Below are 27485 nucleotides of genomic sequence, written 5' to 3' on the forward strand. Positions count from 1 at the left end.
CAAGATTTCAGCATCCTGAAAACAGGATGAAAGATTTATTGGTTTACAAAGTACACAAAATTCCTTCTATAGTTATTTATCATTTACAGAATGCCTTTGTTTATTTGTGAATTATAATGCAGCTTTTACATTAAGACTATACATCAATAGGTGTACATGCATAATTAAATAAACCAAAAACACATTGGTATTAGAACTTATAAAATTGCATAACACCTCTGACCAGCATTGTAGTTTTTTTTTTGTTTTGTTTTGTTTTGTTTTTTTAATAAGAAAGAATTATTACTGAGAGGTTAGACAAGCAGTCAAGGGAAAAAGGGAAGATGCTTTAATCATTCCTAATCCCTTTTATAAATCAATTTTAAAAATTTGGATACTATTCAGATGAAAAAGCAAAGTCATGCTTTGTTCTAATTGAAAAGTGTGTGTGCTGTCGGCACACAGACTGACGCATGTGGAGTGCATTCATAAAGTAATGAGGAATTGGGTGGGGGTCTAGTCATATACATATCACAACAATACTGTGGTCCCAAACACTGAAACAATTACACCACCCTGAGCCAAAAAATAATGATAGCTCTATGTCAGAAATAATTATTAACAAAATGCATAGAAAAGTCTACATCCAAATCCTCCGATTTGAATTGTTGGTTGACAAATGAGAGTTAGCAGGGAGAGGATATGAAGGTAAATAAACACAACCTAAGTATGTACATCCAAATAATAGTAGAACACTATTAATACATCATTCTGTTGTTTTTTTCCCTTTATATTTCAAGCTCAAATTTGTTGGTATGTTTGTGCTGAGGTAACACTTCTCCAGCAGAAGATATTTCGGTCCTCTACTTGTGTTCCAGTCGCAGCAGCTGCTCTTTGCCGTTAATGGTTAATGACCGCAGCTGCCCATCCTCCTCTACCTCCACCCGTTCCTGACCGTTCTCCACAATTCTGGAAGAGGACACAGTGCACTACTCAGGCGATACTCTGCTGTTTCTAATCACTCATGTTTTCTAAAGTCTTTATTCTCTCCTGAAAACTTATGTATGCTTTGCAATGCTTCAGTCACATCTACTTAAAACAGTTTCATACAGTATCTCCTGGTTTATTAAACTAATTTCAATTAATTCCATTTTCTTTGTAATAGATGAAGTGAATTTTGTGAAATTGTGAAACTATTAATTAACATAACTACACAACTCTCATGCACTGTGACTGGTTCGGCAGGGAGCTGTGTGAATGTGTAGGTTTTACCTAAATGTGGAGTTAAATACCATAGTTATTAAATTCAGTATTAGAACTGAGTAATAGTAGTGTTAAAGAGTACAATGACTCTTCATGCTGTGCCTAGTTGATGATGAATTTTCATTGTTATACAACATGGTTCATAGTAGATGGGACGGAACTGTCCTTTGCAGTCTTATTTTCTGGTGATAACTTCATTTACATATGCATAGGCTTATTAGTATTATTTGCTTTTCTTATATATGGTGTTTCAAATTAAATGTCTGTATACCAGAGCAAGTATCTTTACGTAGCTTGCATTTCCATTTTCCACTCATTCGAAAGACACCAACAATGATTAAAATAATACCACTACAATGTTTGAAGGAAGTGAAGAACTCACACTGCACAGCTGCTCCATATATTTTAATATGATCAAGATCTACCTTTTAGTTGTTATCTTCCTGCCATTGACGATCTTGGTGGAGGTGGACACAGACCGGAAGTTGCCCATGCCTCCTCCCCCACCATTCCCAAAGGAGGTGGACGAGAAAGAGGTGAAGCCACTTCCTGCCAGACTGCCCATGGTTGTCATGTGACCCATATGACCCATGGTACTCATGGAGCCAAAAGAACCAAAGCCTGAGAGACATGAGACAGAGAACGAGAGTGTCATTTAAAAAGGTCCCAGTGGTTTGCAATGTGTAATATTACACACATACAGTTTTAGCTGTGACTTGCAGTCGATTTTTGTTATTTCTGTTTATTCACTGGTTTATTTCTCACCTTGGTCAAAAGGTGAGAAGCCAGCGCCGAAAGGAGGAAAACCGACAAACCCCCCAAAAAATGAGCCACCTGCCCTGCAACCTGTGCGACTTTGTTGCTGCCGATTGTTGCTGAAAAAAGGATCATCACTAAAAGGATCTGCACCTGAGACAGAACAGGAGAGAAAGGAAGAATTTCAATCAGGCACCAAACTTGGTAAAAAAAAAAAAAAAAACTGATGTACTACCTTCTTTACACTTAAGCAGCCAAGTCATTTTGAAAATGGCATAATAGCAACTTAAACTTTCAGGAAAACATAAAAAAGTAGATCTGTAATAATATTGTTGACTCCCAAATATATAAATAAATGTACTCAGTGACACAGCACTTAAGACGGCACAGTACTGAAGAAGTTGAGAAAAGTTCACCTCAGAAAATGGAGGACTACAGAAAAATAAGACCTATCAAAATAATTCCTTCCCAAAAAATGCCAGGAGGCTTCGATGAAGAGATGGATACCTATTTTTATTTTTGGAAGATATTCCAAAAAATGAGAGATTGCTGGTGAGTTAGAAAAGCCTTCATTTATGACTTTGACCAGAACTCTTAGACCTCTTTTATAATGTGAGGGAATGGGAGATTGAACGGTCACTCCGTGGTTTCGGCCATCTGGTGGAAAATCCATAGATCCACAGGTCCATAGGAAAGCTTAAAGTTGACAGAAGAACAAAAGAAAACAGACAAAAAAGTTGTAGAGGAAAAGCTAGCGTGTGATGTCATTAGTGACATCACCCACTCTAGCCTGACAGAGGATTACACAATACAAGTGGAGAAGTTTAAAAAAAAAATTAAAAAAAAAAAAGACCCAAAAAAGTTATAATGCAAGCTGCCAGAAATAAAAAAGTATAGAAGATATAAAGAAATTAACCTACACACTAAAAGTTCAAATGGTCTAGACCCGTTTAAAGTTTAATGATATATTCACACCTGCTGTGTGGTTGGTTAAAGTGGACCACAGTTCGTTTGCCCCCTTTGTGCATGAGTGAATACAAACATGCGTTTATGGTGTGATTATAAATCTGGCTCAGCTCCAAAAAGCATATGCCTATAGTCTACAGTATCCGCCGGACATTAAGGGAAATAATCAGTTGCAGAATCCCTCACACGCCGCGCTCACTGTTACCAGTTGCTAAAATGAGCCATGGACAAACCTGGAGCTGTGAGGAAACAAATGCCTCCTTGATATTTGGGCAGACACACACATAACTCAGCTGCTAAAGAAAACAAACAACAAAGCGGTGGTATTCAATATGTTCAGCGAAAAAATGAAAGACTATACAAAAGGAGTGAGGGTTCGAGCGGTCTCCTGAACAGTGCCGTGTTAAAGTGAAAAAACTTCGGCAAAGTTATATAAAGGTGCCACCTGAGCTAAATAAGAGCAGTAGTTCTGGTGAAGCAAAGGACAAATGTCTGAGGTTTGATGAAGTCGATAAGATCCTAGAAACAAGACCAACAGTTTGTTCCGTAGACATAGTGGAGACCAGCAGCCCAGACAAGGCTTCATCTAACCAAAGCACCCCATTGTAATATGCATGTAAGCACTGAAGAGGTTGGTGGGTGTCAGAAGTGATTAGTGACATGTAATGTGGTTGCAGGCAGGCGATTAAAGCTTGAAAGTTTGTTTGGTACTCACTGTTCATCACCTTATTGCACTGTTCATCACCTCAAACTGCATGCTTGGTGCAATCCAAGCAACAAACAAGTAAGACATGGTGTCAGAAGACAAGTAAATAAAATGTAATTTGCAGGAGTACCATTGCCACACAAGAACTGGGAACTGTCTGACTTACCAGACGCATGGCGTAAGTTCAGACAGCATGCAGAGCTCATGTTTGCAGGTCCATTGAAGTAAAATGGCAAAGATGAAAAGTGCAGCCATCTGCTCCTGTGGATAGGAGAAAAAGGAAAAGATATCTTCAACACCTGGGCACTGACGACGGATGAAGCAAAGGTACTGCAAACATACTACAAGTATGAACCATATGCCCAAAACGAACAAAATCTTCACCAGATATAAATTTCACGAGTACGAGAAGCCAACGAAAGTTTTGAACAATTTGTGACTGAACTAACGACTATTAGTGAAACACTGCTTATGCAGACAGTGTGGAAATGGTTAGAGATCACATCGTGTTTGGCATTTACTCTCCGCGAGTGCGGGAGAAGCTGTTGAGCGTTGGCTCTGAGCTAAAGCCGCTTGAATCAGTGATAAGAAAACCTTTAGCCGCAGCTCTGCCACGACTTCAAAGAATGATATGACATCACCATCACACACCAGCCACGAAAAGAGATTCCAGTGACGGACACCCTCTCTAGAAAGTCCACAGAGACCGAGCATGACAATCTCGGTGAAGGAATAGACATGCAGGTTCACGTTATGCAAAAGCTTACCAGTCAGTGACGAAAAACTGCAACAAATCTGTGCCGAGACCGACTCAGACAGCCAGCTTGTCCAGCTCAGACGTGATTCGGGATGGATGGCCTAGAGAGAGGAAGAAATGCTCCGCAGATATCAGTGATTTCTGGAACTTCCGAGATGAACTCTCATTGGCCAAAGGAATCATTCTCAAAGGTGAGAAAATAGTCACCTCACTCAGAAAAGACATGCTCACATGCATTCACGTCGGTCACATGGGCATAGAGAAGTCGAGGCAAAGGGCATGAGATGTGTTATTCTGGCCAGGAATGAGTAAACAAATAGAACGCATGGTTGAAACACGCAATACTTGCCTGGAGCAATGTTGTTCAAACACTAAGGAGCCCATGAATCCAGACCAGACCATGGCAGATGATAGCTTCAGACCTCTTTACCTGGAACCACGAAGAATACATGGTTACAATAGACTACTATAGCCGCAACTTTGAATTGGACAAGATTAGCACCACCACAGCTGAAGCTGTCATGGGGTTTTGCACATACCACCTCTAGCCCCCATTACCCACAGAGTAACGGTATGGCTGAGAAGACTGTGCAGATCGCGAAATCAATCTTAACAAAAGCCAAGATGGATAGGAAAGATCCCCAACTTGGCCTGTTAAAGTATGGGAACACACCTGTTGACAACTTCAAGTCACCCGCACAGCTCCTCATGAGTCGCAGACTGTGATCCATACTACCAACCACTAACAAACAGCTCCTACCTCAAATTATCACTTTGTCAGGAGGCACACTCCAAAAGAGTAAAGCAGCAGCAGCATCAGAAAGAGCACTACGATCACTCAGCTCGTCCATTGTCACAGCTTCACACTGGACAACCCATCGCATTTCATTTGCATACAAGAGCACGGCCTCTGGAAGCCTGCTGTTGTTCATCCTGCCACTAGAGAAAGATCCTACCATGTTCGCACTCCAGATGGTCAGGTATATTGCAGAAACCGGTGTCACCTTCTCAGCACGAAAGAGAAGCCCGTGGAGCCCTGCATTTCTGCAAACATTAACCCTCTGGGGTCTGAGGGGGTTTTTGGGGCCTGGACAAATTTTGACATGTCCTGACATTTGTGCTTTTTTCAGTGTTTTTTAAACATATTAATGTCTAAAGTCTAATAACACTGTAATCAGCACAAAATTGGCTACAATAATATGTGAGCAGCAAGTTTATACATGATTGTGTTTTTGAGAAAAAAGTGTTAGTGCATGGTTAGTGAAAAACTACAATTTTTTACTCACTGAAATAAGACCATAAAACACAAACAGAACATTGGCTCACAAGACTTTGGAGACCAGCATGTTGTAGGCTAAAGTGTTTACTTCAGAGTGCTGTGAATGTCATCTTGTTCACACATTCACAGAAAACAATACACTGATTTAAATTTTCTAAGACACTTTTTGTCCAGAAAGGCCATATGCAAGAGGGTGTGTCTGAGGATGAATAGTCATGTGATTTACCTGAGAACACAAAAGACGCACTGAACGACCAGACAAAGACGCGCATAATGAGCCTTTCAGTCAATGTTGATGGGACGGATTAGTGCAGCACAATACAAAACAATGAGGAGCCAAACGATCCTCATTTGAGTTAAAATCAGTGTTTTTACTCTGAGGACAAGCTAAACTATTTGTCTCTGTGTGCAATGTAAGGAGCGCCGCTTCACGTGCGTAACGCGCCATCATCCAAACGCGCAGAAAAAGTGAGTAAATTCTATGATGAAGTTTGATATTTTGTGTCATTTTTCGGGGGCGTGCACATATTTACCTGGTTCACCTGAGATTATTTACATGTGAACAGTGGACAGTGTACAATAAGACCATAAAATACATACAGAACATTGGTTCACAAGACTTTTGAGAAATGCATCTTGTAGTGTAAAGTGTTTGCTTCACAATGATGTGAAAGGCATCTTTGTTCACTCATTCACAGAAAACAATACACTGATTTAAATATTTTAAGACAGTTTTTGTGCATATGCAGGAAGGTGTGTCTCACCATGAATAGTCATGTGATTTACCTGAGGTACAAAAGACGCACTCAAAGACCCGCACAAAGAACCGCATAATAAGCCTTTCAGTCAATGTGGCTGAGAAGGGATTACTGCAACACAACAGAATACAATACGGATCCAAACGTTCGTCATTTGAGTCGTGTTTTTACTCTAAGGAAAAAGTAAACTATTCGTCTCTGTCTGGAACATACGAAGCGCTTCTTCACTCGCGTCCAAACGCAGTGAAAAGAGAGTAAAGTCTATGATGAAGTTTGACATTTTACGTCGTTTGTTTTCGACTTGAGGTTCTGGTTGTTTTATTTACGTGTCTGTGAAGAGAGATGACAGAGACAGAGAAGAGAGCGCACCCTGTCTGCTTTCTTTATTTAACAAAAGCACAGCGTTTTGTTATTATGAGTATACAACTAAAACTAGACCCTTTACAGATTCGAATGATGTATTGCTTTTATCTGTACGATCAAAATTGACAGAGTAATTTAAGTTTGTTTCAGCATTATCAGGAGAAGATGCCACAAAACGCACTGGCGCGTTCGTCAACCCCTGAGGGTCAAGGAGGAAGAGGAAGACATAAATGCCTAGCCCATCCTTCAGGTACCTGCTGAAGTGCCAGTACAGCATTCAAAAGACAGACAGATCCAGCCAATAAATACCATACCAGGTCAGGTCGAGCAGTGCGGCCAAGAGAAATTCTTGATTTGTGATTTGTATTTCGTCTAGGGTGTAGGCAGATTGCTGCCCCTATGAAAGAATGGAATCTAAAATCTGGTGCGGACTGCCTGAGAGGACACTTTGTTCCCAAATATCGTTGTATAGTATGCTACATGTGTTATAAGTGTCATATATGTTGAAATATTTGAAATGCAGCATCCTCTGTGTTTATGATATAGCAATGTTCCAGTGATTCAAGTATATATATGTACACTACAGTGACAATGTGATTTTGCGTCATGTTTGTTTTAAAAGAAAGGAGATGTAATATTCATGTAGGCACTGAATATTTGCAACATTAGTTTTCTGGTACTACGGTTCGAGCGGTCTCCTGAACAGTGCCGTGTTAAAGTGAAAAAACTTTGCCAAAGTTACATAAAGGTGCCACCTGAGCTAAACAAGAGCAGTAGTTCTGGTGAAGCAAAGGACAAATGTCTGAGGTTTGACAAAGTCGACAAGATCCTAGGAACAAGACCAACAGTTTGCTCCGTAGACACAGTGGAGACCAGCAGTCCAGACAAGGCTTCATCTAACCAAAGCACCCCATTGTAATATGCACGTAAGCACTGAATATTTCTGACACTTGTTTTACGGTACTACGGCAAGAGGTTGGTGGGTGTCGAAATTGATTAGCAACAAGTAATGCGGTTTCAGGCAGTGGATTAAAGCTTGAAAGTCTGTTTGGTATTCAGTGTTCGTCTCCTTATTTCAAACTGCATGCTCCGTGCAATCCAAGCACCAAACAAATAAGACACCTATCACCTGCTTTGACCAGCTATTTAGGCGAAGCTGAGCTTGATGGTGAGTAAGTGATGCACGTTACATACAGTGGGTACGGAAAGTATTCAGACCCCTTTAAATTTTTCACTCTTTGTGTCATTGCAGCCATTTGCCAAAATCAAAAAAGTTCATTTTATTTCTCATTAATGTACACTCAGCACCCCATCTTGACAGAAAAAAACAGAAATGTAGAAATTTTTGCAAATTTATTAAAAAAGAAAAACTGAAATATCACATGGTCATAAGTATTCAGACCCTGTGCTCAGTATTGAGTAGAAGCACCCTTTTGAGCTAGTACAGCCATGAGTCTTCTTGGGAATGATGCAACAAGTTTTTCACACCTGGATTTGGGGATCCTCTGCCATTCTTTCTTGCAGATCCTCTCCAGTTCTGTCAGGTTGGATGGTGAACGTTGGTGGACAGCCATTTTCAGGTCTCTGCAGAGAAGCTCAATTGGGTTTAGCTCAGGGCTCTGGCTGGGCCAGTCAAGAACGTTCACAGAGTTGTTCCAAAGCCACTCCTTTGTTATTTTAGCTGTGTGCTTAGGGTCATTGTCCTGTTGAAAGGTGAACCTTTGGCTCAGTCTGAGGTCCTGAGCACTCTGGAAGAGGTTTTCTTCCAGGATATCTCTGTACTTGGCCGCATTCATCTTTCCTTCAATTGCAACCAGTCGTCCTGTCCCTGCAGCTGAAAAACACCCCCACAACATAATGCTCCCACCACCATGTTTCACTGTAGGGATTGTATTGGGCAGAAGATGAGCAGTGCCTGGTTTTCTCCACACATACCGCTTAGAATTAAAGCCAAAAAGTTCAATCTTGGTCTCATCAGACCAGAGAATCTTATTTCCCATGGTCTGGGAGTCCTTCATGTGTTTTTTGGCAAACTCTATGCGGGCTTTCATGTGTCTTGCACTGAGGAGAGGCTTCCGTCGCGCCACTCTGCCATAAAGCCCCGACTGGTGGAGGGCTGCAGTGATAGTTGACTTTGTGGAACTTTCTCCCATCTCCCTACTGCATCTCTGGGGCTCAGCCACAGTGATCTTTGGGTTCTTCTTTACCTCTCTCACCAAGGCTCTTCTCCCACTATTGCTCAGTTTGGCTGGACGGCCAGGTCTAGCAAGAGTTCTGGTCGTCCCAAACTTTTTCCATTTGAGGATTATGGAGGCCACTGTGCTCTTAGGAACCTTGAGTGCTGCAGAAATTCTTTTGTAACCTTGGCCAGATGTGTGCCTTGCCACAATTCTGTCTCTGAGCTCCTTGGACAGTTTTCCTTCGACCTCATGATTCTCATTTGCTCTGACATGCACTGTGAGCTGTAAGGTCTTATATAGACAGGTGTGTGCCTTTTCTAATCAAGTCCAATCAGTTTAATTAAACACAGCTGGACTCCAATGAAGGAGCAGAACCATCTCAAGGAGGATCAGAAGAAATGGACAGCATGTGAGTTAAATATGAGTGTAAAGGGTCTCAATACTTATGACCATGTGATATTTCAGTTTTTCTTTTTTAATAAATTTGCAAAAATTTCTACATTTCTGTTTTTTTCTGTCAAGATGGGGTGCTGAGTGTGAGAAATAAAATGAACTTTTTTGATTTTGGCAAATGGCTGCAATGACACAAAGAGTGAAAAATTTAAAGGGGTCTGAATACTTTCCGTACCCACCGTACATAATGTCAATGCTGTGTATTAATGTCAAAAGTGTGAAACATTCCATTTCAAGTCTGGCGATTCTGCAAGTTTTTACCCTAGTTGTCTGGTTACTGCCATCTGTGATTATTATACTGTACATCGTATATACCAGTCAGTCGTCTGGTTCCCTCTGATCCATATACAACGTTTATTTGGGTAATTTCAGCTTATTTTGTTACTTTTGTGATAATTTAGGATTATTTATTATCATTAACTTTTATACAGTATTAGATCAACCCAAAAATGATTTATTTCCCATCTTTCTGTAAATTACTTTTATAATCTGTTCATACCTTTCTATGAGTTATCCTGTCAAACTACCAAGCAAACAGAAACTAACAACAAAAACCATAACTTCTTTGCTGGAGGCAATGTTTTATTCTTCAGGCACTAGCTGAAATGTAGTCGGCTATACTCTACTGCAGGGGTGTCAAACTCAGGCCCGCGGGCCACATGAGAGCATAAAAGGTCTGAGTGTCTAAAAAAATAGGTCAAAAGCGTGCTTTGACCAAAAACTACATTTCCCACAATGCCTGTCGACTGTGATACCCGCGAGGTAACGTGTTTCCACGTCAATGCCAACAAGTGGAACTGAGAGTTAAATAATGACCCCAAAATGTCCAGAAAGAGAAAAGTTGATAGAGATAGAAGACTGTTTCAAGAAAGATGGGAAGGCGAATATTTGTTTGTGCTTCAAGGAGAAAGACCGGTATGTCTTTTGTGTTACGAGGCGGTGTCTGTTGTCAAAGAGTATAATCTACGCCGGCATTTTGACACCAAACACGGAGCTAAGTACGCCAAAGCTAGCCTTCAAGAAAAGCAACAACTTGTCCAGCACAGTTACCAATTTTTATTAGAGGCATGAATTCGGATCTCTCTGTCACTGACGAGCTGTTGAACGTTTGAACAAAGTTAATGTCATAACTTATGTTTGATTTTATTTTTCTTTATTCACTTGGATAGTTTGATCCTTGATTGATGGAGTTATCTGGGTTTCATAACCTGACAAATTAAAAGGATTTATGTTATAACAGAGGAACGAGCAAACATATTTTTTCTGTGCAACTGTTATGCTTGTAACTTGAATAAGTAATAAATTCAGTTATTTAACATTAAGGACAAGTTACATTCATTTTACATTACATTCGGTTACATTTAGTTACATTTATAAGTTACATATGGCCCTTTGAGGACAGCCATTATGCTGATGTGGCCCTCGGTGAAAATTAGTTTGACACTCCTGCTCTACTGCATAATGTTTAAATGTAAAACTATTGTTTATATTTCACTGAAAGGACAAGGTGTCTCCAGAACCAAGTGGCTCTACAGATGACACTAACTCCACTGACAGAGAGGACAGTAATGCTTCACCCAGCAGTGATGGACAAAGGGCAAAGAAAGAAAAGCTGGCTGTTCCCAGGGAGGCACCTGGGAAGGAAGCGCAAGGCTGAAGCTTTTGATTATGATCGTGGGGTGTAGATTTATCTTGTTCAGCATAACAAGCAGCTGAATGGAATCTTTGAAGCCGAGCAAACCCGCCAAACACAGGAGAATGCAACCCTTCAGAATCTGCTGTACATCTGTACAACAGGAGGCAGAGGAAAGGAGGTTTCAAATGATGCAAGCACAACAACAAGCAAATACTCAGATGTTCAGTCAAAGACTGAACAATGTTAATTTGTTGTCTTCTGGTCAATCACACAATCATCCTTCATGGCCACCAACTCCAACCTACTGGCCTGCAACAGCTTCAACAAGTTCTACACTTACCAGTACTTGGTCCCTTCTTCAGTTCCCAATGACCCAAACACAGCAGCTCACACCATGACAGCCCAGGTTTTGTGGCAAAACTGTCACGCCTGTTACAAGCCTGGAGCAAACATTACAGTGATTGAAAAGTTGTTCCCTACAAAAGCACGGTACCGCTTCACACAATATATGGCAATCAAACCAGACAAAGTGGCTTCCCATACCTGGGCAGAGACAAGATGTGACCACCACATCAGGCTCTAGGAGAGAGTGTGGTCATGAGGTTGGTGGAACCATACATGGGGAAAAGGGAAGAAATGTTACCACTGACAACTTTTTTACATCCCTTTCCCTGGATAAAAATCACCTAAATAAAGAACACAAGCCTGGCTGGCACAATAAACAAGGGGAGCTGTTCTTAACCAAGGTGCTGAAACATGAACGTGCGACTCTCATTGTGTACCAGGGCAAAAGCATAAAAGTGTTTTATGCACAATGCTCCAGACCATGACCATCAGGAGTGACCAGAAGAGGAAGCCAGACACAGTCACATTCTACAATCTTACCAAGATAGATATGATCATTAGGAGCTCAATACTTAGGCCTATTGATAAATAAATAGATAAATATACTGTTATTGTTGTCACAAATGTATTTATGTTGCGCTAATTTCTGTTATGGGGAGGGGTTGATTAGATGGCTCAGCTATGTTCAGTTAAAGATGCTACTCAAAGATGGCCAGTCGCAGTGTTCTGCAATCTCTTGGACATGGCTGGGAAAACATCCATGTCCTTTTCAAACAGTGTACCTCCACATCCATCCCCAGGTGAGATTTCATCCTGCAGCTGGTGAAGGCCTGTATGTGGGAAATGTACAGCTAGGATAGAGAGCTTGTGGGAAATTTGAGAACTTGTGGGTATCTCCTTTTATCTCTGAAGCAGGGCTGCAACAAATCCTCGAGGAAATCGAGGAATTCAATTACAAAAAATCCTCAAAGCAAATTCTTTGCCTACGTATTTCAGTATTAAAAGTTGCCATTATGGCATAGAGCGAAACTGTCTGTCAAAGGCAGAAAATGTCCAAAGTTTGGGATCTTTTCAAACTTAAAAAATTATGACAACACTGTGCAATGCATGTATTGTAAAGTAGAACTGCCATACCACAACAGCACTTCGTCAACGCTTCAACATCTGAACAGAAAGCATTCAGCTGTGAATCAGACGGGCTCGCAGCGGAGCCGACAGAAGGTAACATCACTTCAAGATAACCTATTGTTTCTGTCATGCATTACGCAATAGTAGAATTGTTTAAAAATGCAAAAGTCTATTTTATCTGATTACACAAGTAATCGCTGAAATATTTGGTAGAATACTCAACTCCAAAAATAATCTATGGCTGCAGCCTACTCTGAAGCCTTGTAATATTTTTTCTAAATTCAGCAGCAGAGTGTGTTTTTAGGTACTGTGGATTTAGTACAGTATTTACTGCTGTAATGACTTCCTGGGACAATGTGGACAACATCTGGACATACCACATGGCAAACCGCAAACAACAAAGACCTTGAGAAGTATTTCTTCTCATTCGAAAGTTTTTTAACCACTCTGTCTTTCCAGTTTGTATGAGTTGCCACCAATCCTGTGAACGTGGATTGGCCGAGATCCCCCTGTTAAAAAAGACAAAGTGACCTACAAAGAAATAAGACATCAAGATTGTTGGGTTATGTTAGAGGATAGGAAGCTGAAAAAAATGATAGCCTTCAGTGTATTCAACACAGAAGCCTGTGAGTATGATGTTATGTCATGAAAAATTCAAGCATAGTAGTAAAATTACTCATTACAGTAAACATAATGTTATTATTAATAGGCAAGTAGTAATATTATTGAGCTCATTGCTTCTAATTTTAAAGTCAGTGAACAATGTCACTTATAATGTTGAGCCACTAGAAAATAAATAAAAGCCCCAGAAATAAACAGCCTGTGGCCTGTTGCAATAGTTATGTTGTCCTTCATACCGTGCTCATCTTTTGCACAGCACTGCTGCTGTTAGCATGCTAATGTAGGCACACGTAGCAAGTAGTCTCTTTCGACGCCACCTTGCAGCATGTCTTCACCTTTAGACTGGTTCACCCTGAAGACTAAACACCAAAACAAAAAAGGACCAATGTAGTATATGTCGTCCAGGGTAAGGAAGAATGCTCAGACTCTACATTGGAGAAACCAAACAACCACTTAACAGGAGGGGGCCCAGCACAGGAGGAGCAGCTCCTCAGGACCACAATCAGATGTGCATCTCCATTTAAAGGAAAAACAGGACACTCATTTGAAGACAGTGTTGATTTATACTGTTACCTATGCGCAAAGTTTTTTTTTGCATTTTTCCGGAGTACTTTAACCCCCTGGGGTCTGGGACAAGTTTTGACATTTGTGCCTTTTTCAGTTGCTTTTAAACATATTAATGGTTAAAGTCTGTTAACACTGTAATCTGCACAAACTGGGTTACAATAATATGTGAGCAGCATCTTGTAGCCTAGGGTGTTTGCTTCAAAATTATATGAAAGTCATCTTGTTCACTCATTCACAGAAAACAATACACTGATTTAAATTTTCTAAGACAGTTTTTTTTAGTAGAACAGACATATGCAAGGAGGCATGCCTGATCATGAATAATCATGTGATTTACCTGAGAAGACAAAGACCAGCATAATGAGCTGGTAATAAGCCTTTCAGTCAGGAATGTGGCTGAGAGGGACTTACTGCAACACAATGCAGATGCAAACGTTACTCATCTGAGTTGTGTTTTCCTCTGACGAGAAAACTGAAATTTGAGTATAGTTAGTTTGACTGTTAAGTCTGTTTGCTATCCTTTTTTCTTATGATATAGGCTGAGATAAGTAAACTCTGATCTCTGAATATGGTTTATATAGTAAAGGTAAATAAAATGAGCAGTTGCTTCTGTCTATGTCTATTGACTCAGTAAGGTATATAAAGGTATATATATATATATATTTTGTGTGCCCAGGCCAAATAAAACCAAAGCTTAAAGAAAGAGAAAACTAACTTACCAAGAAAGTCTGGAAATGGGTCTCTGCCACCAAAGAATTCCCTGAAGACATCTTCCGGGTTACGGAATGTGAATGGTTCACGGAAATGCTCTCCATTGTGGAAATGGCCCCCTGAAAGATCATTTCAGTGTCATACAAAGGTCAGATTAAAGGTTTGTTTGATAGAAATGTGTGGCAAAAAGCTCAGACTACAGTCACTATATTCTGAGTTGTGCTGTTGTTCTTCCTGGTTGCTGGCACAGACCACACATTAACTGCTATATATACACTGCCATTAAATAAATAAAATAATTCTGATTTATGTTTTGTCCACCTGCCTTTGGCCAAACTGAACTCAAAAAAATTGGATTAATGGAGTGAGCTTGACAAGGGTGCAGGGACTGTTTCCAGTGTGGAGGACAGCTTGTTGTAATAAAATCGTCTGCCTTAAGACAGTTGTAAAAGGCACTGTATGAGTTTTTCGCTACTGACTTATTGATCCAAGAACTCGGAATCCCCCCTTCTGTAATTCACAGACTGATAGACTAACATTAGGCTGTTATACGGAAAAAATGTGAACGCTTCAAAAACTTGCAAGTACTCCATCCATCCATCATCTATACCTGTTTATTCCTTAACCAGGGTCATGGGTTGCAAGTACTCATTTATGATAATTTGTAAACATTCCCACCCCTAATAAAAACTGTTTTCACTGCTCAGATACAAACACATTCTAGTGTTGATTTAACATTTTGTACAAAATGCCAAAATCTATGATCCTCTAGCACAAAAGTCAGTTTTCTGACTATAGCTTCAATGATAGATAGATACTTTATTCATCCCCCATGGGGGAAATTCAGATTTTCCAGCAGCTCTTATATTTACTTTACACAGAAAATCTACTATATAAAGTATCAGTAGTTAATGTTAAAAAGTCTAATGTCTGTGGGGACAAAGGATCTCCTCAACCTCTCAGTTCTGCAGCGCAATGAGATGAGCCTCCCACTGCAGCTGCTACCCTGTTTTAGTCTGGATGTCGTGGAGGGGGTGTTTATTATTGTCCATTATAGCAAGCAGCTTCCTCTATATCTGCTTCTGATATATACAGTGGGTACGGAAAGTATTCAGACCCCTTTAAATATTTCACTCTTTGTGTCATTGCAGCCATTTGCCAAAATCAAAAAAGTTCATTTTATTTCTCATTAATGTACACTCAGCACCCCATCTTGACAGAAAAAAACAGAAATGTAGAAATTTTTGCAAATTTATTAAAAAAAGAAAAACTGAAATATCACATGGTCATAAGTATTCAGACCCTGTGCTCAGTATTGAGTAGAAGCACCCTTTTGAGCTAGTACAGCCATGAGTCTTCTTGGGAATGATGCAACAAGTTTTTCACACCTGGATTTGGGGATCTTCGGCCATTCTTCCTTGCAGATCCTATCCAGTTCTGTCAGGTTGGATGGTGAACGTTGGTGGACAGCCATTTTCAGGTCTCTCCAGAGATGCTCAATTGGGTTTAGGCCAGGGCTCTGGCTGGGCCAGTCAAGAACGTTCACAGAGTTGTTCCAAAGCCACTCCTTTGTTATTTTAGCTGTGTGCTTAGGGTCATTGTCCTGTTGAAAGGTGAACCTTCGGCCCAGTCTGAGGTCCTGAGCACTCTGGAAGAGGTTTTCTTCCAGAATATCTCTGTACTTAGCCGCATTCATCTTTCCTTCAATTGCAACCAATCGTCCTGTCCCTGCAGCTGAAAAACACCGCCACAACATGATGCTCCCACAACCATGTTTCACTGTAGGGATTGTATTGGGCAGGTGATGAGCAGTGCCTGGTTTTCTCCACACATACCGCTTACAATTAACGCCAAAAAGTTCAATCTTGGTCTCATCAGACCAGAGAATCTTATTTCTCATAGTCTGGGAGTCCTTCATGTGTCTTTTGGCAAACTCTATGCGGGCTTTCATGTGTCTTGCACTGAGGAAAGGCTTCCGTCGGGCCACTCTGCCATAAAGCCCCGACTGGTAGAGGGCTGCAGTGATAGTTGACTTTGTGGAACTTCCTCCCATCTCCCTACTGCATCTCTGGAGCTCAGCCACAGTGATCTTTGGGTTCTTCTTTACCTCTCTCACCAAGGCTCTTCTCCCACTATTGCTCAGTTTGGCTGGATGGCCAGGTCTAGCAAGAGTTCTGGTCGTCCCAAACTTTTTCCATTTGAGGATTATAGAGGCCACTGTGCTCTTAGGAACCTTGAGTGCTGCAGAAATTCTTTTGTAACCTTGGCCAGATCTGTGCCTTGGCATAATTCTGTCTCTGAGCTCCTTGGGGAGTTCCTTTGACCTCATGATTCTCATTTGCTCTGACATGCACTGTGAGCTGTAAGGTCTTATATAGACAGGTGTGTGTCTTTTCTAATCAAGTCCAATCAGTTTAATTAAACACAGCTGGACTCCAATGAAGGAGCAGAAACATCTCAAGGAGGATCAGAAGAAATGGACAGCATGTGAGTTAAATATGAGTGTCACTGCAAAGGGTCTGAATACTTATGACCATGTGATATTTCAGTTTTTCTTTTTTAATAAATTTGCAAAAATTTCTACATTTCTGTTTTTTTCTGTCAAGATGGGGTGCTGAGTGTACATTAATGAGAAATAAAATGAACTTTTTTGATTTTGGCAAATGGCTGTAATGACAAAGAGTGAAAAATTTAAAAGGGATCTGAATACTTTCTGTACCCACTGTACTTTTAGATTTATTATGTGCTGAGTCTGGCACAGCAAAAATTAAAAGTAATCCCCATGTCAATCTGCAAACTTAGGTCTCCTGCCTAACTCTACCTCTGCCAAACCTTCCCTATTGTACCTGGGTTTTACTGTTTTAAAAGGTAGAATGTTAAAGGTAGAATTCAAAAATTATGTTATATCAGAATATAATCAAACAATCAAATATTTTCCTTACAAATATATTCCTTACAAAACTACTTTTTCAGTTTAGTTGTACAGGCACAATAGTTGGATAATTGTCCTCATGAAGTCAAGTGAAACTGTCCAAAACATTAACGCAAAGTAAGACAATTTACACACAATAATCACAGTTTACAGCAAACCCTGATCTTTACTTTTCTAAGTACAGATTCATTCTAGTATGGGCTACAGTGTGCATACACAGAGTGCTGTATGTATGAGTGTAAGCTGAACGCCACCTACAGACAAAGTGTAGCACATGCTGTGCTGTGGTACAAATGATGAACAAAAATGGTAAAAGCAGCTACTTACTATGGCAAAGTGTAACACTTTGAATGGCTACAACTTTAAATTAGAGGGGGTGTGAAAAACCTCTGACTGGTTTACATGCACAGAAGAAAAGGAGGTTATTGCTAAGTTTTGAGTACTTGCCTCTTCCTCCATTGTTCCCTGTCAGTCCCTCTTTGCCGTAACGATCATATATGCCCCTCTTGTTAGCTGGAAGAGGAAAGTAGAATAACAATACTAACACAACTCACACCCACAGGGATCACTGAAGAGGAAAGAGAGTTGGGTACCATTAGACCTGCTTTACTCCCTTCATAGCCTATGTTGTTGTTATTTGCTTCACTCTGTTAACTACTGTGCTCTGGTGTCTGGTGTTCATTTCCAGCCATGCACAGAAAGTGATACAAACCATCTGACAAGACTTCATAAGCCTCTGACAGCTCCTTGAACTTCTTCTCTGCTTCCTCCTTATTGTCTGGGTTTTTGTCAGGGTGCCACCTGAGGGCCAGCTTTCTGTACCTGCATGAAGACAAGAGAATGACTATTCAAACAAAGGTGTCTGAAAAAAATATTGCTAGCTGCTGACAAGATTAACATGAAAGACTCAGTAATTCAACTATAAATTATTTTTATTTTGCTTACAGTAATCGACATTGTATTGAATATTCTTCAGCTGGTCCTAAAAAAAACTGGGATTTACAGAATGCACCATGGACTGCTGTGTCCATGTAACGCTCTCTCTTTGTAGCAAGACTCCTTGTTCACTGATTGCTCTCCACAGCAGTATAAGTTACAGTCAATGCAAAAACAACATTGCCTGCTGCTGCTTTACATGGACCTCGTTGAAATGGGGACTGGCAGTGTGGCTTTTAATGTGAAACGTGTGTAGCGTCTTTTAGTTAGCAGATGTGTTTTAAGTAATGCAAGGAATCAAAAATAGTGTGATATTAGAGAAAAAGCTACAAGGAAGCAGAAGAACAGCTGCTCAGGGGTACTGTACCAGACGTGGTGCACAAGAATTCAACTTCATTACTTGAGTCAAAGTATAGATCCTCCTGGCCAAATATTACTCCAATATAAGTAAAAGTGGGATAGGCTCCAGAAGATGCCCGTGACCCTGGCTTTCAGGAAAAAGCGGGTATAGAAAATGGATGGATGGATGGATGGATAAGTAAAAGTTGCTCAGTGAAAATATTGTACTATAGTAGTACTGTAGTATGTGCTTTCAAAAATACTTAAGACACTGAAGGACTGTGCAGGGTGCGCTGCTTGGCTGCACACTGCATATCAGTATGCTTGCATGTGTTTTGTGGCTGTAAATGATGTCTAACCCACGTATTACTCGTTTCGTAAGAATGTATGTCTAAATACCGTCCAGGTAAGAGAAGTACTTCATCAATGTTGCCCTTGATCTTGTGGATTATTTGCCTTTGTGGATCCTGTCTGTCATTGCCATTGCAAAACAGCAGAACATCTGAGTGACGGCAACATGAACAAGTGCAGGGAACTAATACAAACAACTCGCTCTTACAGACTTTGTTGGAATTATGAAAGCGGACTTTATACAACTTGAAATCTGAGATTTGGATGTTGGCCACTATTCCTCTGGAGCTAATAAGAACTAAATGGAGTAGGAAATGCAGAAGACAAGAATCGGCTACGGCAGAGATTTAATTGCCCACCACTCCCTTCAGTTATCCTCACAAATCTGCACTCTCTGAACAACAAAGTGGATTTACATTAATACCACCCAAATGTGGAGCTTCTGGGAATGACTTTAAGACCTTTTTACTTGCCGAGGGAGTTTGAATGTATATTACTTTTTGTAATATGTATGTTCCTCCTAATGGTAAAGCTGCAAAAGCAGCTAATATCATAGCTGCCTGTGTTCATGAATTACAACTAAAATATCCTGATGCACCAGTAGGTGGCGATACGAATCGGTGTCATCTAGAGTCTGTGTTGCCTGGGCTTGGTTCCAGTTTGCAAGACCAAATTTAAGAGAACTAAGCCACAAAAGAAAGTGATAAGAATCTGGACAAATGAGAACAAGGAACAACTCAGAACATGTTTTGATTGGAGTGACTGGGACAGTATTCATGAAGGTTCCCTAAATGAAAGAACGACAGTGATTAATGATTATATTAACTTGTGTGCAGTTGGTAGTAAACGAAATTAAAATCTATCCAAATACTAAATCATATGATATACAAAGAATATCAAAAAAAATTATAAATAAGAGAAATTTGGCTTTTAATAATAAAGACATGTTAACACTTAGACAGAAAATAACTTTAACCCTCTGGTGTCTGAGGGTGTTTTGGGGACCTGGACAAGTTTTGACATGCTGTGACATTTGTGCTTTTTTTCAGTTGCTTTTAAACATATTAATGGCTAAAGTCTGATAACACTGTAATCAGCACAAACAAATAATATGTGAGCAGCAAGTTTATACATGATTGTGCTTTTGAGAAAACAGTGTTTATGCATGGTTAGTGAAAAACTACAATTTTTAAGTCACTGAAATAAGACCATAAAACACATATAGAACATTGAATTACAAGACTTTTGAGAACTGGATCTTGTAGCCTAGAGTGTTTGCTTCAAAATGATGTGAAAGTCATGTTGTTCACTCATTCACAGAAAACAATACACTGACTTAAATTTTCTAAGACACTTTAGAAAAGACATATGCAGGAAGGTGTGACTGATTATGAATAGTCATGTGATTTAACTGAGAAGACAAAGACCCGAACAGAGCCTTTCAGTCAGGAATGTGGCCGAGAGGGAATTAGTGCAATACAATATAGATGCAAATGTTTGACATTTGAGTCATGTTTTTCCACTGAGGACAAAGTAAACTATTCGTCACTGTCTGGAACATATGAAGCGCTTTTTCACCCGCGTAACGTGCCATCATTGGTCAATATACTGTGGACAAATTCACTACCCTTTCGTTATGTTTTGGATGAAAACATCCACTAAAATAAACTGCTGTAAAAGTATATCAGATAGATATTTTTTTCAACTTTTTTGCATAAATCTGTTAATCAACTTCAGTTCTGATCAAAACTATTAAATGATAAAAAAAATCCAAGCTTGTACTCTTTAAATGCCAATTTCATAATAGTGATGACATAACGAAAGGGTAGTGTTTTTGAACAGTGCACAAGGGTTAAAACTAAAAAAGAAGTGTGGGACACCATGAAGTCTGACAGGAGTTCCATCTGCTTTCAACACAATTCAACCTGGCATTTTAATTTCCAAAATGTCCCACCAGGGAGTGAATCCATATCTGATTCACTGGTATACATCTTTCCTCACCAACAGTCTAGCTGGTTAAAGTGAATAAGACATTCTCTTCTGCCATCATGACCAATGTTGGTGCACCTCAGTGGTGTGTGAGCTCAGTTTTACTCTCTACTTTTTACTTTGTCATTCAACTTCAAATAATCAAAATCAATATGTCTTAAAATATTCAGATGACACTGTTTTACTAACACTGTAGGATAGCTCAGACAGCCCAGGGTTGCACCAACAGGGTGTCAACAGCTTTGTGATGTGGAGCAAAAAAAAAAGAAGCTCTGGAAACAAATACAAAGAAGGAAATTGTATTCAGCTCTAAATTAATTCTTCCAAACCCCACCATCAACAGCAAATGGCTCCAATCTTTCAGAGTCACTCAGCAGATGCTTCTGTTGTTTTTTACTGCTGTCATTCTTAGTGTTCTACAGTATTGTAATGCAGTATGGTACAGCTGTCTGTTCACTGCTGCAAAATCTGGATTGAAACATCTTATAAAAATCAAAGGTGTTATAATGGCGAGTAAATAATATGTGGTGTGAAATGTTATGTTGAATGTCTATGTCTTATGTGAATGTTAATGTATTTTGTGTCACAACGGAGTTGCTGCTCTTTTTATGCAAGACAAATTTCAGATTAAGAATCTAAAAGAATTTATCTAAGTATTCAAAATACTTAAAAAAAAATCTGAAAATGCATTTTCAGATGAGTGCAGTCAAGAATCTTTCTCACACTATAGTTATTTGCAGAATTTGTACTAGTTCACTGGATCGAATATTACATATAGCTTAGATTAGAACAAGAGATGTGTTTGTACAGAATTAGTAAATGGGAAACAGAGGAAGCATCTAAGCATGTAAGCGTCTTTCTCATCAAAAAAAAACTGTCAACATGAGAACAAAAATAATTGTGGTTTTAAATTCAAATGTTTTAATATTTTCTCCTGATTCCTAGGCATGTGTGCTGGTCAGAACCAAATTTCAAATTGATTCAATTGCGTTCCTTCTCCCTCAGGTGGGAAGAAGTATAACCATCTTCAAGGAAACTGGCCCTCTGTTGTCATTCCATGCTGTAATGAGTTCAGTGTTATGGGTGTACCTGCAACAAATTATTTTAATAAAGTGTTGATGTCTTTGTACAAGTTTTATTGTTTTTTATCTTTTGTAAGTATGTAGGGGGAGCTGGATGTGGAGGTTAACACCAAAAAGAGTTAGTTCTATTAACACGGGTCAGTGTTATTAAATGTAAATGAACCCCAGTGAGAGAGTTGGTTTTTAACACTAGATGTGAATGCTGAGGAAAAACTAACACTGGTTAGTGTTGAGAAGTGTTACATTTCTAACTCTAAAAGAGTCAGCAATTACACTAAGTGCTAAGATGTCAACTCTCCAAAAAGGGTTAAATTAACACTTTGTGGTGTGGACCCATGTAGATGCTTCAAAAGTCTTGAAATCAACTCTGACAGTGTTAATTTGATATGCTGATTTTGCTGTGTGGGGGCAGGCCTACACATTCAGGTCTATGTTGTAGCAAAACATAATAAATTAAAGAAAAAAGCCAAAGTAGGTGTAAAATAATGTAAAACCTTCAGTTTAATATGGTATTTATTATTTATTAGTTTTTTTATTATTTTCTGTCATATTTTTATGCCAAAATCAGTCATTGAATTGGAGTATTGAGTTTTTGTTATATTTTGTGATGGCAAGTTGGAGTGTGTTTTGTGTGTGTGTGTGTGTGTGTGTTTTGGGAGGGAGGCGGGGTGTTAAAAAAATAATACAAAGTTGTGTAATTGAGAACATTATACTTACTAATATGAGGAAGTTAAATGTTCAAACTAAGAAACACAAAACAAGGTTATGTGAAAATTAGGATTTTGGAGCTCACAGGAACAGATTTCCACACAGGATCATGTTTTGAATACTTGAATTTCTAGCCGATGGGTTTTAGCAGAATATGCCCATAACAATTAGCCCCTGTTAGACTCAGCACTTTACTGCAGTTAAAGCCAATGGAGCACACTGATGTGCTCCATCCTAAATTTATTTAGAAGAAGTTAAAGCAAATGTCAATAACATTTTTCTCTTCTAACCCCTAAATCAAATCAAAGACACTGAACCATTGTCTTCAAATTTGTTCCACTCACCACTAAACCTTTGCACAGACTGTTGACTTGTTCTTATACACTCTTAGAAGGCAAGGTCTGTGAGGCTATTTTCCACATACCCCAAACAGAGTGAAAACCAACAATGCTACTGCTTTTAATTAGTTTTCAAAAAATAACAGTGGCCTACGACACATACCAATAAACTAAATCAGGGTCTGGATTCACACCAATTACAGCAAGTACCCAAATTTAATTGTTTATTTTAATATTTGTATGGAATTTGTGCAAAATAAAACCTTAGAAAAATCACTTACTTTCTCTTGAAAATCATGAGATGGAGTTAGGTAACCCTGCTAGTTTTAGCTCACCAAGAGCTTTTGTTGTAAATTAAGCACCATAAAAAGGAAAGCAGCCTACAGAAAGCCTTTACAGGATAATAATGTCAAAACAACTGTGCAGATGTCTGGTGAAGAATTTAGAACCATCACAGGTGAGTGATAAAAGCTTCAACTCACGCTTTCTTTATGTCATCTGCAGATGCATCTCTCCGTACTCCCAAAACCTGATAATAGTCCACCATGATGAGTGGATGAAGGGAGATATTACTGTGAGCTTGATGAACCTTAAAAAACAAAGAAAAGATAGCTGCTGACTAATGTTACATATACAACAGCTTTAAGTATCTGTGATCAAAACACCAACACAGCACTGTTCAGTACTAAGAACCAATGTGGTTAATCCTGGGTTTAACAGTCAAAACCACATATTTAAACCATCTTTGTGATGAACTTACATACCTGATTGTGCAAAGAGCTAAAACAATCAAGAAAATAGTGTAACTGCTCATATAACCAAATTGTGACTGTGCATGCATTTACCACTGTGGAAAAAAAAACATACATTTACAAACAACATTTTTATTATACTGTGATTCAAACATTAAATACCACCCAGTTACACAATTAAATTACAAAATGTAAATTAAGATTTCATACGATGAATGTGTGAAGTAAGACGCTTTTAGATTGTGATTCTTTGTAGCTAATCATTGCTACTACTGCCCCAAAATAACAGGCTATTTCTATGTCTGAGTTGTTAAAGTTAAATCAAGGAGTGAGTAGACTGTTTCACTTTAATGTTTCGAAGACAGAAATGCACATGGTTATGTGTTTAACAATAGTGCTGACTGATGAATCGTATTTTCATTGTCATCATGATATGAAAATACGCAATCAACATATCACAATACTGCCTGAAACATAATGAATAAAAAAAAAAAAAATCATCATCAATCAGTTTTGCTGAAGAAACACTGCTACAACAGCTGACCCTGATCAGGGGAACTGTCCTTCCTTGCACAGGCTATGTGGCTGCAGTCAGCCAGTGAGCAGTTAGTGCTGCAGCAAAGACACTGTGACCAATGCAAAGTAGGTTAAGAGAACTGTTTACCAGTTTGTACTAGTTTATAGTGTTCAGAAACACTTTGCATGAATGATGACAAAGTAAGTGTCTTTCACCTGCTTTGTGCTGTGAGTTGCTAGGTTCAGAGTTTCGGGCCCACGTTTAACTTAAGAGCCCTGATCACCAGAGTAAGAAAGTTTGTACTTATTTACTAATCTAAGCAGCGACAGTCTGTTGCTGATACCATATTGCTGAGAACAGTAGCTTTGTAACTAAACTGACTTACATAGGGACTGTATAGATAAAATAGACAAAAATATTTATCACAAGTCATATCGTCGTTGCAATATTGAACAATGTTATCACACAATGCAGATTTTATTTATATTGTGAAGGCCTGTTTAACAATAACTTTTTCTGACAGTAGAAGTGTGTCAACTGGGCCTAAAGCAGCAACTACATTTTTTTTTAGTCAAATTTTAAAATGCGTATTTTTTGTTTTCTAATTAAAACTAAAAAAACACTCTACTTTTATTAAGACCCATGTACTCCCTTTGCATTCTCTGTATGCAATTTTTGGCACAGTATGAACACCATTCTTATGCTCAGTACAATAGTCAAAAAAGAACATTAATATAAATGTGCATTTTCAGCTATATAAAGCATTGGTATTTTAAATTCAATATTCCAGTGCTGAAAATCATGAGGAATTATGTTCTAATTATAATGTGAATCATTTTCAAATATTAGCAACAATGCTTACAGTAATCTTTTTTCAAAAAATGTCTTCTCTGTCCTCGGCTCTTCTTTCTGACTATAGCGGTTCTTGTCTGCAGAAAGGATGCTCCACACATATTTCGCCACCAGCGGCCACTAATTGCATCCATTGCTATGAAACCATCGGTACTTGTGTGTGGCAAATTAACTGTCTGTGCCCTGATTTATCACTACACAGATCAACCGCAAAGAAAAATCTAGATTAATCTTGAAAACGTGTTAGACTTCAGAAATTAAAATGGGTCACCCTTACATGTTTGCTTGACGTCAATACAACCAGTTTCAACTGTCTTGAGTGTCGCTGTCTTGTTTACCTCTCTGTGCCTTGAATTGCTACTACTACCTGGCTAACATTAATGAACAGTGAGAGCAAAAAAGTAGCGTTAGCGGGGGTAATTAAGCACACAGCTTTAAGAATAGTGGTGTAGTCTGTCAAGCAATTCTCAAGGAATTATATTTACTGTCACAACAATTATTTTTGCTTGGCTCACCTCAGTGAACCTAACGTAAGCTCGTTACAGAGCATTAGCCTAGAGACTGCTAGCAGTAAACATTTACCACGTTAGCTGTGCTATCAAACACTCTTAAGGTAACGTTACCCAGTTAAAGTCCAACTGTCCACGATCTCAGCAGATAGAAAAGTCTCCAGAGTTTTTGTATTACTTATATGGTAACAGAACCTAAACAATTTTATTCATGTTAAACGATCTGCAGCTTTTCAGGTGAGACACTACGTCCTGTTCCTCCTTCTTCTTTAGTTTGACAGAGTACACGCTACAATTGAGTATTGCTGCCCTCTGCTGGTTATTTTTTGCCGTTCTTCATCTTGTATTTTAACGGCGGTGGGCAATACCACTACCGCCACATTCTGCTTCGGAGTACGGATCAGAAATTAAATCCTACCCCAAACATGTTGGAAATGTATTGAATGAGATTTGAGACAATAACAACTTAAAAGAAATGAGGGCACAAAGTAAATTTAGTATTTTTTTCAGTTTCAAGTCTCATTTAATGCTGTTCTCACATCACGGGCGGACTACTGCAACTCACTTTATATAAGGCTTTGATCAGGGCTCTCTCCACCCCTTGCTGGGCTTTCAGAATGCTGCAGCTCAGAGCCGAGCGCGATCGCCCTCTGACCTTCAATTACTGTCTGGTTTGGATCGGCCACCAAACTAGACAGAGCAGGATTACTATTGCAACAATACGGAGCCCCGGAAGGAACATGGGAGAGAAAAAATAGATGGTTGTAAAAAATAAAAAAGATGACCTTTTGCGAGATCCCGCAAAACTTTTTCATTGTAAATCTTTCATTGTGAGACTGTCTCCATGGAAACCACAGCGATGGGGCGCACATGTCACGTCCATAGGTTTTATTTTGAGATTGCCCTCAAATATAAAGACGTTAAATCCGGGGCTCCGTACTACCCCGAACGGCTCCCACACTTACAGTGGGTACGGAAAGTATTCAGACCCCTTTAAATTTTTCACTCTTTGTGTCATTGCAGCCATTTGCCAAAATCAAAAAAGTTCATTTTATTTCTCATTAATGTACACTCAGCACCCCATCTTGACAGAAAAAAACAGAAATGTAGAAATTTTTGCAAATTTATTAAAAAAGAAAAACTGAAATATCACATGATCATAAGTATTCAGACCCTTTGCAGTGACACTCATATTTAACTCACATGCTGTCCATTTCTTCTGATCCTCCTTGAGATGGTTCTGCTCCTTCATTGGAGTCCAGCTGTGTTTAATTAAACTGATTGGACTTGATTAGGAAAGGCACACACCTGTCTATATAAGACCTTACAGCTCACAGTGCATGTCAGAGCAAATGAGAATCATGAGGTCGAAGGAAAACTGCCCAAGGAGCTCAGAGACAGAATTGTGGCAAGGCACAGATCTGGCCAAGGTTACAAAATAATTTCTGCAGCCCTCAAGGTTCCTAAGAGCACCGTGGCCTCCATAATCCTCAAATGGAAAAAGTTTGGGATGACCAGAACTCTTCCTAGACCTGGCCGTCCAGCCAAACTGAGCAATAGTGGGAGAAGAGCCTTGGTGAGAGAGGTAAAGAAGAACCCAAAGATCACTGTGGCTGAGCTCCAGAGATGCAGTAGGGAGATGGGAGAAAGTTCCACAAAGTCAACTATCACTGCAGCCCTCCACCAGTCGGGGCTTTATGGCAGAGTGGCGC

The 27485-nt window shown here is 39.3% G+C and overlaps 1 protein-coding gene across 1 annotated transcript; it reads right to left on the bottom strand.

Annotated features, from left to right (window-relative positions):
- Nucleotides 1-26048, bottom strand: dnajb6a (DnaJ heat shock protein family (Hsp40) member B6a). The gene is made up of 8 exons (XM_026313513.1): nucleotides 25888-26048; nucleotides 23626-23732; nucleotides 18113-18222; nucleotides 17848-17913; nucleotides 14477-14587; nucleotides 2008-2151; nucleotides 1668-1863; nucleotides 1-948 (listed from the first exon to the last, which is right to left on the bottom strand). The coding sequence occupies exons 2-8, from the start codon at nucleotides 23688-23690 to the stop codon at nucleotides 843-845; spliced, it is 798 nt and encodes a 265-aa protein (XP_026169298.1). The 5' UTR covers nucleotides 23691-23732; nucleotides 25888-26048; the 3' UTR covers nucleotides 1-842.
- Between the last annotated feature and the right edge of the window lie 1437 nt (nucleotides 26049-27485).

The sequence above is a fragment of the Mastacembelus armatus genome, chromosome 17, assembly GCF_900324485.2.
Source record: "Mastacembelus armatus chromosome 17, fMasArm1.2, whole genome shotgun sequence".
Taxonomy (NCBI): Eukaryota; Metazoa; Chordata; class Actinopteri; order Synbranchiformes; family Mastacembelidae; genus Mastacembelus; species Mastacembelus armatus.

Bases quoted from the DNA above. Each gene is read 5' to 3' on its own strand.
- dnajb6a (XM_026313513.1), bottom strand. From the start codon at position 23,690: ATGGTGGACTATTATCAGGTTTTGGGAGTACGGAGAGATGCATCTGCA. The intron at 14,588-17,847 runs GCAAGTACTCAA...ATGATCTTTCAG, and splicing joins AGGGAACAATGGAGGAAGAG to GGGGCCATTTCCACAATGGA. The intron at 1,864-2,007 runs GTGAGAAATAAA...CATGTCTCTCAG, and splicing joins CTTCTCACCTTTTGACCAAG to GCTTTGGTTCTTTTGGCTCC.